General features: G+C 41.2%; 1 protein-coding gene across 1 annotated transcript in view; it reads right to left on the bottom strand.

Moving 5' to 3' along the window:
- Positions 1 to 14217, bottom strand: part of tspan4b (tetraspanin 4b) — a 51109-nt gene that overhangs the window by 6071 nt on the left and 30821 nt on the right. Inside the window, exon 6 of the mRNA XM_049560337.1 lies at positions 11720 to 11833. Within this exon, the coding sequence (XP_049416294.1) occupies positions 11720 to 11833 (114 nt within the window). The remainder of the gene's footprint in view (positions 1 to 11719; positions 11834 to 14217) is intronic.

The raw sequence follows: 14217 nt of genomic DNA, 5'->3' as shown, positions 1-14217 counted from the left end.
AAAGTAATGATGGCCACTCGTTTTTCTTTAGTTAGCTGATTGGTTCTTGCCATAATATGAATTTTAACAGTTGTCCAATAGGGCTGTCGGCTGTGTATTAACCTGACTTCTGCACAACACAACTGATGGTCCCAACCCTATTGATAAAGCAAGAAATTCCACTAATTAACCCTGATAAGGCACACCTGTGAAGTGGAAACCATTTCAGGTGACTACCTCTTGAAGCTCATGGAGAGAATGCCAAGAGTGTGCAAAGCAGTAATCAGAGCAAAGGGTGGCTATTTTGAAGAAACTAGAATATAAAACATGTTTTCAGTTATTTCACCTTTTTTTGTTAAGTACATAACTCCACATGTGTTCATTCATAGTTTTGATGCCTTCAGTGAGAATCTACAATGTAAATAGTCATGAAAATAAAGAAAACGCATTGAATGAGAAGGTGTGTCCAAACTTTTGGCCTGTACTGTATATCTCACATTTTTCACGTCACTATACCGTTTAGACGGATCTGATGTTTGTAAAGTCTATAAACACAATGATTGAACAAACATTGCTATTTCTGTGTGCACGTTTTGTAATTAATAACATGGTTATTGTAGATTAGCTGGGCTAACCGTTAGCTGTTAGCCGTTAGCGGTGTCTGTAATAACTCAGTAACTCAATAAACGGTCCGTGAAAAAAATATTTTTCCAGCAGATGTCTTAGTTACAACATGATTGACTGGAGTAGTTTCATGTCGTATCTGACAATGGGAGGCTTTTAGATGTCGTGATGTTAGATTTGCCGCTGTTAGCTGTCCCTGTCAGCTGCAGCCACTGATGCTTTGTAGACATTGTGATTTCCCAAAACTGAATAAATACCACACATAGCAACACAGAACTGTTTTGCTAGCTCAATCATGTAGTAACTAAGATATCCGCTGGAAAAAATATTTTTTTCACGGACCGTTTATTGAGTTACTGAGTTATTACAAACACCGCTAACGGCTAACAGCTAACAGTTAGCCCAGCTAATCTATGATAACCATGTTATTAATTACAAAACGTGCGCACAGAAATAGTAATGTTTGTTCAATCATTGTGTTTATAGACTTTACAAACATCAGATTAGTCTAAACAGTGATATAGTGATGTGATGGTGATGCCATATTGTAGGGTGACCATATTTTGATTTCCAAAAAAGAGGACACTCGGCCGGCCACGACATAGCCTACTTAAATGATACTCGCAGTTTACTCAAAGATGCCTTATCATTTTAATATATTTAAAATTTATATGTATGGATAGAAAATTCACCTATATTACAAAATAATATCTCTCAAAGACAGAAATTCAAATAGGACCCAATAGGGCATAGACCGCGGAACCGGGGGGGCCAGAGGGGCCATGGCCCGGGTAACTTTTGTACTCTGACATAGAGGGCTGCACTGGGACCCGGCGGGACCCAACGCAAATAGTAATAGTCATTTTGAGCCACACTCCACCAGTTGGTGGCGGTAATGGGCCAATTCGCTGTTTGCCAACTGCCATTAAACAGTAGTAGAAGAAGAAGAAGAAGAAGAAGAAGAAGAAGATGTAGCCTAGCGACAGGATGTCAACACAGGAACTTGGTGCACATGCATGAGCGTTTCCACTCCATATTTATTCATAAATGGACGAATATGCCCTGAACCATCTTTCATACCAATTTGCCGCTTGCTCCACCTGTCTGTCTGTCAGCTCCATCTGTCATGAGACAAACATGAAAGAAGACGTGCAGTTTATTGTGTTTCACCGGTGACGAGCTGTCATTACGAGCGACTATTACGCACGTCTGCGCGCTCTTTATGACTCACTGTGTGAACCTATGTTGCATAATAAAGATTTGCCCCCTCGTAATTTTTAACCGCCCCCTCAGTAACTTCATCCTGGCGCCGGGCTTGCCTTAACCTCAATCACTGCGTGATTATACAAAGGTAGAAAAATAGCCTAAATAAATACAGAGGAGGAGAATAGAATATGAAACAGCCTTTATTTCATTAAAAACTAAATGAAAACAACGAAATAGGAGCGCTATTCCTGACCAGTGCGTCAAAAGACATGCAGGCCAGGGGAACGAAACAAACAACCCCACGAATCTCTTTATTAATAGCCTATAATATGACATATTTTCTCCTGCGGGACGGGAGAAGACACAAAATCAATGCATCTCTATTATTGTGCGGGCATAAATTCTCAGAGTTTTGCGGGAGCGGGCGGGAGTGGACATACACATTGCGGGAGCGGACATAGCCTACACATTGCGGTAGTGGGCGGGAGTGTAACACACACGTTGCGATTGCGGGCGGTAATGGTCAGAAATTCAGCGGAGCGGGCAGGAGTGTGATGAAGAACACAGTCCCGCGCAGGGCTCTACTCTGACAAACTATTTTACATGAATAAAAGCCTAAGTTGTAGCCTATCTGTGTTTTTACGAGTCAAGTCACCACACACCTCTCACTCTCACCAACTGCTGCCGATAAAAAAAACTCCCACTGACTGCTGCATATTGATTTGATATTAGTGTGCCTATCAAGTGCATTGTTTATCAATACGTCAAGTAAACAGAAAAAACAAAATGATCAAATTACTCCAGCTTCCACTGTGGCCTCATCTGTGCATTATGTATAAATAGGCTTGGCCTGTTATGTGTGAATGTTAGAGTGGGATCAGAGGGGTTAATCTGAGCAAGCATGTGTTCGTGTTCATGCGTGTACTGTAGATGTGACTGTGTGGCGTCGGAAGAAAAAAAAGTGCTCCGCTACTTTATTTAATACATCAGTAATATTGTCTGTTTCAATGCATATGCCCCCCCACCCCCCACCCCCTCCGCGTGACTTGAAATTATGGCCCCCCCTTGTTCAGATGCGTTCCGCGGTCCATGCAATAGGGACACATACACACACTCCAGTGTGGCGATCCGAGCCCGACGGTACCCGACAGGTCGGGCCGGGTTTCGTCAAAAATGTAGTTATAAATTGTATTCGGGCTTGGGTCGGATTCGGTCAGCTTTCAGTGAAAATGTAGTGTAAAAATACTTAAAATCCTATTGTCTGTCCTGTTTATTGCTTGGGCTCTGTTATTTAGGTGACAACACCTGAACATCCTATCCTTTCTGGAAGTCTCGGACCTCCAGCCGCCCGCCTCCACCTTGGTTAAACGCTGAAAATAAAATAAAAGAGGGAGACATGTTTTTCCTATTTTATCTTATTTTGTTTTATTTCTCCCTCTCCTCTCGCTGGAAGCATCGGACCTCCCGCCTCCCGCTCCCGTCTCAGACACGGAGGTCTCCCTCTCAGCTGAGCACGCCCGGCCTGTTAAATAGCCTGTAACCGTAACAACTGTGTGACACAAACTCAGTGCTTTGGTCATTAAATAATGTCGGGCTCGGTTCGGGTTCGGACAGAAATATGCGGCCGTGCCAAGGCGATTCCCTCTATAAAGTCTGACTGTGGGACTCTGAACGGTACAGTGGCAGAAATTGAATGTCATATAAAAGTATGTTTCCTTTAGTGTATAAACACCTGGAAATAAGAAACAACTAGTCCATACCCATTGAGTGCACAGTTGCCCACGCACAGTTTCACATGGTGTGTGTTTGGGATACAGGTCATAGGAAATTACAGATTAAATACTCAACTGAACCCAATAAATTTTTTTGCCAATATACAGCACACTGTACACACCATACCACACACACACATGCGTGACTGTTTACATGCCACACCCCCTCCTCAGTGCCTTCCTCTTCTTCTACGGAGCCCTCCGTGGACATTGCCTCCCGTAGCTACTCCCCCTACAGGCTCCAGCTGTCACTAACCTCAATAGACAACGACCTCTCCCAGCCTGTCCAAACTGGTCTTGTCCCTACTGTCAGAATTACCAACAACAGACCAAAAAAAACACACCCTGCCCTCTGCTGGTCGAAACCCGAATAACTTGATTTCCATTCAGACACAATCAGGCCCTTCTGTTCCATCAAGCATACCTGTAAAGATTAGCCTTTTAAATGTAAGGTCCTTAAATAATAAATCTTTTATTTGCAGTGATTTTATTACCTCCAATGACACTGATATTTTTGTATGACCGAAACATGGTCAAAACCAGATGAATACAACACCCTGAATGAAGCTACACCTCCAGCATTCTTATATATGCAGAAGCCCCAGCTATCTGGCTGCAGCAGAGGGGTCGCTGTCATCTACAAAGACAATTTCTTTTATAAGCCTGTTCCCTGTGGGGAATTCTCCTCCTTCGAGAACGTAACATTTTGTGTTAATAAGCACCAGCCGATTTTATTCCTTTTAATTTACCGCCCTCCGAAGCCCAATGGCACTTTTGTCTCTGAATTCTCTGACCTGCTCTCTCTGCTTTTACCTAATTATGACCGGGTCTGTATAATCGGTGACTTCAACATTCATGCTTGTTGTCCTGGTGATGCTCCTGCGGGGGAATTTCTTAATGTTTTAGAATCGTTTAATTTTGTTTTACATTCCACAGGGCCCACCCATGAGAAGGGCCATATCTTAGATCTTGTTATTTCATATGGTCTGAAGATTGATAATGTGGAACTTATTAACACCTGTATATCCGATCATTTTAGTATTGTTTTAAACTTGTACTCCTCTCCTTCACCTAAAGTCTCACCTGCCCCCATCCGCTCTCGCATCAATAACTCAACAGCAGCAGCTAAATTTTCACATGCTTTTGAACCACCTCTCTCCCTCTCTCCGTAACGTAACCTGCGACCTGACATCACAAAAGCGCCAAGCAGCAGCCACAACAAATCAGAATCAATGAAGCGGTGAAGATGGAAGAAGTGAGGGACAGATTACGGTTGGGAGAGTACGGAGTTAAAAGAAAAGAAGGCCAAGCTGCTAAATCTCATGTTTGGGACAATTTCTGTGAGGTAGTTAGTGTTAGACGACAGCAGCATTGGCTGTGCAATTCCTGTGATAAGCTATACAAGCATGAAAGCCACAAGACGGTACGTTAATAGTGGCGGGGGCGGGGTGGGGTGGGTTGTGAAAGTAGATGCAGTTGTGCAGGCAGGATGGAGCGGGTCAAATTATTTCATAAATGCGGGACCCGCGGGTTGGAAAAAAACCCGACCCGCGCATCTCTAGACCCCACAATTCACTTGTCCCAGAACCGCCAACTCACCAATCCTACTCTATGTCAGTCCTCTGCTCGTTTAGTTCAGTGTCACTAACTGATCTCAACACAACGGTGATGCGCATGAAATCCTCCTCTTGCACTTTGGATGTGGTCCCTACCAGACTACTGAAGGAGATTATGCCCACTGTTGGTCCCTTCATTTTATCTATTGTCAATCACTCTCTGACCTCAGGTTTGTTTCCTGCTTTTTTTAAATCCACTCTAATTGAACCTCTTCTCAAAAAACCCAATCTAGACCCATCCATTCTGAACAACTACAGACCTGTCTCAAAGCTCCCTTTTTTATTAAAGTTCCTAGAAAAAACTGTATTCAAACAATTAATAACTCATCTATCAATCAATAACTTACTCGAAAAATTCTTCATAGCACAGAATCAGATCTCCTTAAAGTTTGCAATGATCTCCTGTTGGCTGAAGATGCCGGTGAGTGTTCCATTTTAGTTCTCTTGGACCTTAGCGCCGCATTCGACACGTTAGGGCCTGATATTTTAATTGAAAGGTTAGAGAAGTGGGCAGGAATCACTGACGTGGCCCTGAATTGGTTCAGGTCTTACCTTTTTAACAGATACTCTTCCGTATCTATAGCTGGCTCTGTTTCTTCCCCCACTAACGTCTCTATGGTGTCCAACAGGGGTTGATCCTGGGCCCTATTCTCTTTTCCATTTACTTGTCAGACAATTTTCTCCAACTCAATCAGTCAAAATCCAATGTCACTGTTATAGGTCCATCCACAAAAAGAAAACTAATTTTGGAAAGCCTTGGTGATTTAACACTTCTTGTAAAACCCTCAGCCAGAAACCTTGGCGTCATTTTTGACCAGGACTTGAGCTTTGAACTTCATGTAAAATAAAGTGGTCCAGACATGTTTTTATCATTTGAGAAACATAGCCAAAGTCAGGTCTTTTATCTCAGCCACAGATTTGGAGAAACTCATCCATGCTTTTATTTCTCCATGCCTCGACTATTTTAATAGTTTATATACCTGTCTCAGCCAGAAATCATTTCACCATCTACAGTTAGTACAAAATGCTGCAGCTCGGCTTTTAACTAGGTCTAAAAAATGTGACCACATCACCCCTGTATTAACATCCCTGCAATGGCCGCCTGTTCATTTTAGGATTGATTTTAAAATTCTTTTATTTGTTTTTAAGGCCAGACTTGGGCTAGCCCCTGCCTATATTTCAGACCTTTTATCCTCACACAAACCAGCTCACAGTCTGAGATCTGCTGGTAAGGCCCTGCTAGCTGTTCCAAGGTCTAGGCTGAAAACAAAAGGCAACAGGGCCTTTGCAATCAGGGCCCCTGGACTCGGAACTGGAAGTGGAACGATTTGCCAGAGGAAATCAGGTTTTCAGAGTCTGTTCCTCGTTTTACCTCGCTCCTCAAGACACACTTTTACAAGAAGGCTTTTATGATGTAATGTTGAAGTTGATGTAATGTTTAATTTGTATGTATTTTGTGTTGATATTGACTGTGTGCTGATATTTTATGCTGTAAAGCACTTTGTTATTTATATTGAAATGTGCTATACAAATAAAGTTATTATTATTATTATTGTTATTAAGAAGAGCAATGTATTCAGACAGTTTTTGTGAATTTGATAGTACGATTGCTCGGCTACAGCGGATGTCCATTTGAGGTGGATGCATATATCAGTACACGTGTGCAGTAACTTGTGGGGTGAATGCATACAATTCAATTAAAAGCGACTTTGTAAAAGAATATACTAATAGTGTAATTTTTGGAAAAAGTAGCTTTGTCACCTTCTACCTATGCCAATCCTCAATGCCTATGTGCAGTTTCACATAGATTGACCACGTCAGTGAGTAGAAAAAACATGGGACAGACAGAATGAATGACTGACAGAATGACACGCTTGACAGTTTCCATGATTATGTACAGCATACCATACCATGACTGACAGAATGACACACTGACAGTTTCCGTGATTATGTACAGCATACCATAACATGACTTAGTCATACCAAAAACAATAATAATAAAAAAAACCCAGTATTCAGCCACAGGGGGAGCCACAGCAATTGGTTGCATTCTAGCCATTTTTAAGCATTTTTCTGTTGTTATAGCGCCACCCAGTTACTAATTAGAGTTACATTTCTCCAGTCACCTTGGGGTGTCCTGTCCTACATATCTACCAAGTTTAGTAAAAATTTCATGTCTGTACGACATACGGGGCATGAGATATGCCCATTCAAAGTTTGCAATTTCAATCGGTTGCCCAGTTGATGTAATATTGCTTCATTCATCGGTTGGCCAGTTGATGTAATATTGCTTCATTCACATCCTCCCATGAACCTCTACCACTGTGCCAAATTTCACATGGATTGACCAAGTCAGTCAGGAGAAAAACGTGGAACAGAGACACAGGCAGAGTTTTTGTCATTATATAGAAAGATGTGTTTTTGTTACCTTAGAATAAGCCGTTTATATCTAAATAGGTAGTGAATCCTTGTTTATGGAGATCATCATGTTGCACCACCATGTTTCAACAGTAGCCTAGAACAGACAAACCAAACACTGGCTCTATGTAGGGACATTTGTGTTTTTGTGTCGACCACCGTAGTTTGCAGCCCCTCTGCGAGGAGAATGTGGAAAAACACTGATTTTTATTTTTTTAATATATATATATATATATATATTGTTTGTTTTTCGATCTGAAACTTCTTTATTCAGATTTTTTTTATGTAGGTTCAAATTACCTGGTCTGTTTGTTTTGGAGAGGAGGAGATAATTCAACTTAAAGTAAGAACCTCCTGAACAATAAACGCTTAAGGAATTTTGACCGGGAGAAGTTTCAGCTGGTTGCAATTTGCAATTTACTGTTAGATGCCACTAAAGCCCTCTAAATCTTACACACTGAACCTTTAACTGCCGAGCATAGATATCTGAATGATGAGTTAACAGACAAATAAAAACACCAAAACAGAAGCTCTTTAAAACATAATTACAGTTTGGTATTACAACTTTCGTCATTTATGTTCTGGGCATAATTTCTATCAGAAATACGGACAGAGTTAACAGCTGAGATCTGGCAAAACAGCAACAATAACCCTCAGGTCAGCCCAACTCATTTGGAGGAGAAAACAAAGAACATTTAACAGTAAAATGATTCCCTGAAACTATGAAAAAAGAGCCATTCCATAATAAATTTGATTCATCCTTAAAGCTGTGGTGACAATGTATGAATATAAAGTAATGAAAATAGTTTAAAAACACACACACATTGCTGCCAGTTGGCCTAAATAGTTCCTAAGAAATCTGACCTAAATGCTGCACACAAGATCTTTTAAACTGCCTGACTCTCTCAGACTGTATCTGAATTTATTCCAGATGGGTATCAGATTCTTTCACACATGAAGAATGTGATGAATGCTTTATTCTACTCATTTTCCACAGAGCTATGTGTGTACAGTACTAAGATTTTTCAATTTCATTTCCAAAATCTTCCCTTTCCAGACACATTGTAGACTGAAATGGCCACGTTTCTGTATTTTTAAGCACATTTACTACACATCCCATGGTTTACAGTCCCATCTCTTTCTCTTTCTCTCTCTCTCTCTCTCTCTCTCTCTCTCTCTCTCTCTCTGTATCATGTATGCCATATGGATTGTCTGTACTGTCATTTCATTATGTTGCTCTGTTCTGTACACATGACATCTATTGCAAGTCTGGATGTCATATGCTGTAAAGCCCTGTGAGGCAAATTGTGATTTGTGATATTGGGCTTTATAAATGAAATTGATTGGTTGGTTGATTGATTGATTGAAGTCTGTCCGTCCTGGAAAAGGGACCCCTCCTCAGCTGATTGTCCTGAGGTTTCTACCATTTTATTAGGGAGTTTTTTTCTTTCTGCTGTGAGGATGTAAGGACAGAGGGTGTCACATGCTGCACCGATTATAAAGATCCCTGAGGTAAATTGTGATTTGTGATATTGGTCTATACGAAATCGAACTGAAACTGAACTGTCATTTTTCTGCATGGTGTAGTGTAGTCTAGATTTTTTAACTCCAATTGCTTTGTCAAAGGCATCGGGACTTGTTTGAGTTTCTTAAAGACGTTTCACCTCTTATCCAAGAGGCTTCTTCAGTTCTAACTGACTAGCAATTAGAGGATCATGAGCCTAGTGAGCTCAGGGCTTCTGCCCTTTTCTATCCATCGTTGGTGGTCTTGGTTGATGGCAGAGGCGGAAAGGGCAAAATGACTCTAAAGGTTGGACACGTGGACCATGACACGAAACGAGGAAGACAGAAGTAAAGAGAGTGAAATAAAGGAAGAGAGAAAGAGAGCTAGGGAGAGAGAGAGAGAGAGAGAGAGAGAGAGAGAGAGAGCTGACACACCTGTCTATATGTACAGTCCTTGTAACTCACCATCTACATTTTTCTTTATTCATTTTTTCCCCTATATTATATATTGGTGTATTGTATTGTAGATTGGTGTATTTTGTATTATATAACATATATTTAATCTTTTTTTTATAGTTTTCTGACTTACTTTTATTATTGTACTTTATTTGTAAATTTTTAATGTCTTTGGCAATATTGTTAATCTACAGTCATGCCAATAAAGATTATTGAATTGAATTGAATTGAGAGAGAGAGAGAGAGAGAGAGAGAGAGAGAGAGAGAGAGAAGGCTTTTATGTGCGGTGTGTGTTGGTTTCATTGATGTATATGTGTGCATGTACAGTAGGTGACATTAGGCAGCAGTGGTGGAATAGCGTTCTATGTGTGTAGGGTTGAATACTTGGTTATGGTGGATTGGGAGGTTGGGGAGCTTTGGCCAGCTGTAAAATTAATGACAAGGGGGTGACAGCTGTTGGATCTGTTTGCTGTTTGGTTTTCGGGAGGGCAGGATTGTTGGATGCAGTCTTCAAATGTCTCTGTGCTATTGTTTGGTGTCTTTGTCTTACAGTCTTGCTGCCTGTCATGGTGTGTATGTTATTGTTGCTGATGAGAGAACAATCTGTGTGCCAGTTTCAGTGCTTTGTTTTGGATTGTTTGCAGGCATTTGAGTTGGTTGTCTGATGCTGAGTATTTGAAGAGCGGTCAGATGTATGACAGGTACAGGCTGTTGAGGTCACATGTGAGCTCTGAGTTTCAGAATTGTTAAGGTCATATGTGAGTCATTCACCCACCCAGCCATCATGTGGATTGGTTAGATGAGCCCAGGTGTGGATGGGTGTTAAACTGTCTGGGGAGGAAACTCGGGACTCCATTGTAGGTGGGTGATAAGTGGTGTCGTAGGCCACCTCCTCTGTTTGAAGATGGTCATTCCAGTTTGATGTAGATGGCTTCTTTCACTCCTCTTTGAAATCATCAGTCTTCTCTGGCCAAGATGTGTACATTGCTGTCCTCAAAAGAAATGTCTCATCTCCTTTAGAAGTAAATGGACAGCTGAGTCTTGACCTGAGGAGCTGGCTGTCCTGTCCTGTGCTGTGCCATGCACTTGTGAGTGTTTTTTGTTTCCCCAATATACAAATCCATGCTCTCCTGGCTGCATTGAACTGCATACACTAGATTACTTTGCTTTTGCCTGGACAAGCCTCTGCCCCAGTAGAACTATTAAGCCATGTTTTATGTGTGTTTTATGTGTTTCAGGTGTGTTTGAATTAATCCCTCCATAGAAATCCCACCGCCAATGTTTGGACGTGTAACTACAGTGCAACAGACACACCACCACATAAGTATAAATGCTCACAACAGTATAGGCCACTTGCGTAGGCCACAGTGTAGGCTCTGTGTCAAGCCAATGCACAAATCAGCCTTAGGTGTGTTGCTGTGTACCAGCCAGGTTTCACTGTGTTAGTGGTCAATGCACACACATGCTCATCTGTGACTTTTCAGAAACCTGTGCAATGAGATCCATGTTGTGTCCGTCTTATGGCCCTTCTGCTTATTCTGTGTTTTACTGAACCTCCAACATGTAGCTGCTGGTTGAAGAGTTAATACAGAAAAAACAGCTCCATACTGACTGAGTGAAAACAAGCTCATGTTGTGATCCAAGCGTGTTCACATATTGATACAAATAGGAGCTTGACTGAGAATTGAGGCAACTTCCAGATGTGTCTATAAGGAGTTAAACTGTCCTGCTGTTGCTGGTGTGACAGCATACCTGAGGTCCTCTGAGTCCAGGGCAGACACAGCCTCCTATCCCAGATCAGCAGCCATGAGGTCTGTATTTGAATAATTACATCACCCTTGCTCTGAAGAAGACCCACTGGTAACTGAAAGATACTCCTCAATGGAATCAGAGGAGCAACTTAGCCATAAATGCATGTGTTTCAGTTGCTGCTACAAGTGTCTGTGGCTTAATTTTATTCACTTAATTGCTTGAACTCATCAAAGCATTCAGAGTCTCTTGTGCATCTGGAACACATAGAGATTTCATCTGAGAGAATCAGGCAAAATAAAAACATGTTGGATGAAATTTCACGCCCCTGGATTCTTTGTGCAACAAAAGCCCAAAAGCCCAAAAGCCCAGCTTCTGGCTGAGCAGCAAACCAACCTCACTCCATCCTTCAACACACTGGTCTGTCCCCACAGAGCAACAGGATGAGGGCAGTGTTCCATTCAGCACATCATACCAGTCTGTTTTGTTTGTTACTCCACAGCATTTGAACTGGGAAAGGAGACAAAAAGATTAGAATGATACTGCATATATACATCGTGGACTGGTCAGTGTTAAAAACCGAGCTCACAGACATATTGACATCACTTTTTCACAGTTCCAATACTGTAACTATCATTGGGAGGTCAAACAATCCAGTAGCTATTCTACAAATAGTCAGAGTTGTGATAAAAGCTATCTAAAGCCAGTGGATGTTAAAATGTATCCAAAAAGTGAGTTTTCTGACACATACATCGTGCAAATAGGGGCGACTGGGTATGGTTGTAACATGGGTTGATTGTAACACTTTAAATTTCTCCAACCAGCTACAAATCACTTGATTCACGCTGCACATGCTTAGTTTCAGTGCCTTCTAGTCCCAATAGTCAAATATCGCCACTTTGTCGATGAACTTTTCACATCTAAATATGACATGCTTTCTAGTTTGTACCACATTTTGTACGCCCTGGCATAAAACAGCTTCAAGATACAAACAGAAATGTCAAAAATGTTACACTGATCCTTGGTCACGCATGCATAATTAGGCTACAGTTGTCTGGTTGCGCAAAGGTGAAGTGCGCTGGTCTTCTTATGAATGCTTCAATCATTGGAACAAAAAGCAAAGCAAAAAAAGCAAAGCAAAAAGCTTCTCGCTATGACGCACGGTTGCTGAGAAAATCCATAGAGAAGAACAGGTGTGAATTTGGTCACACTTTGCGTTGTTCGGGCCCATAGGGTTAATGTGTTCTGTGAAGGTTTCCACTTCCTTAGTTTTGAGTTTGACCCAGGTGTCATCCACATATCTGTACCAGTGGCTAGGAGCAGTGCCTGTGAAGGTGGCAGTGCTGATCAAAAATGCATCAAGATTCTGTTACTGCATTGTTTACATCTCACCTCGGTTGTTTTCAGAAACATATTTTAGTGTACTGTTTAGCTGTAACATGAGAAAGAGAAACTCCTCAGCGCTGATTGGTTGTTTTCATTCTTGGGCCATAAGGCCATTAGAAGTGCTACAAGGCAACAAAGTAAGCAGAGGAGTATGATTTTTCCACAGATTATCTCTGCCAATTAGTTCTGTGATAATATAGTGACAGTTTCAGCAAATATGAAAAAAGTTACTTTTGATAAAAGTTACCTTGAAGGTATCATCCTTAGGAGTAGAGTGAGTGTGACAACTTCCATCTTCAGTTTATAGAAAACAAGTGTCACATACTCTGCACATTTGTTTTCTATAATTAAGTCTACTGCCAGGGATCAGCACCTCATTATAATTTGGTGTGTGTACCGCTTACTGTAAAACTTCAATCAGTAGCCCTGGCAATTATTTGCTGAACTCAACACGCACAGGTTTGGGACAGGCGTCTATATGGGACATGCCTTTTATTTGTCTTACATAAACCTGTTTGCAAATATGGTCAAAATTGTTTATTTGAACTGGTATGAATATCATTTGGATAAAAAATAGGCTTTGAATATCACATCAATTATGTGTTATGTTATGACACTTGTTTCACGGTACCCAAGGATGATGGTGCCTGGCATACTGTCACAACACCACTTTAACTATACTGTTAAAACAATATTCATAACTTGGATTAATTTTTATGAAAAACCCCTTTGATTCCTCTCATCTGAGGACCCTTATGGACTAAAGTAATATGAATAACTTATGGAGTAATCGAGGAATGACATCGTGTCCTATATTGCATATGTTCTGTCCTATGTTCATGCATACCTAATAGCCACAAGAAAATGTTAGCATTGGAGATTTCTAAAGTGATGCCGTATATGAGCTGACTTTGTCATCCTCAGCAGGACGCCTGCCAAGCTGCAGACCAAAACAAAATTGGCTGTGTTTAAGCGCCTTGTGTGTGTGTGTTTCCAGTGACTTTTTAAGTGCCAGATGTGGGTGTTTTTTGGTGACCCATTGCTGTATTTCCACCAGGGATAGGGCCAAGAAAAGCTTCTTTTTTTTTTTTTGCAGGGATGTGCCCTCAAAATTAGGCATTTTGGTTTTATTTAAGATTTTTCTTGGCTTTTGCCTTTATTAAATAGGAAAGATAAATATGAAAGGGGGGAGAGAGGGGTCGACATGCAGCAAAGGGCTGTGAACTCGAAGCCCGGCCTCTGCGAAGGAGTCAGACTAGCTAGCGGGGTGCACCCAAAGTCAGGCATTTTAAGCCAAAACATGATCTGACCATAGCCAGGTGGTTTTTGTGCCTAATGATGTTGACATGGAATCAGGCAGATGGTAGAAGGTAGACAGAAAACGGCTTCTGAACGGCACAGGGAAACAAACAAACAGTCCAAAGGAATTGTGGTAAAACAAAACATACATGACGATACTTTGTGATGGTGATGCCATATTGTAGGGTGACCATATTTTGATTTCCAAA

Source organism: Epinephelus fuscoguttatus, linkage group LG19 (genome assembly GCF_011397635.1).
Source record: "Epinephelus fuscoguttatus linkage group LG19, E.fuscoguttatus.final_Chr_v1".
Classification (NCBI taxonomy): Eukaryota; Metazoa; Chordata; class Actinopteri; order Perciformes; family Serranidae; genus Epinephelus; species Epinephelus fuscoguttatus.
This window is presented reverse-complemented; position numbering and strand designations above follow the sequence as displayed.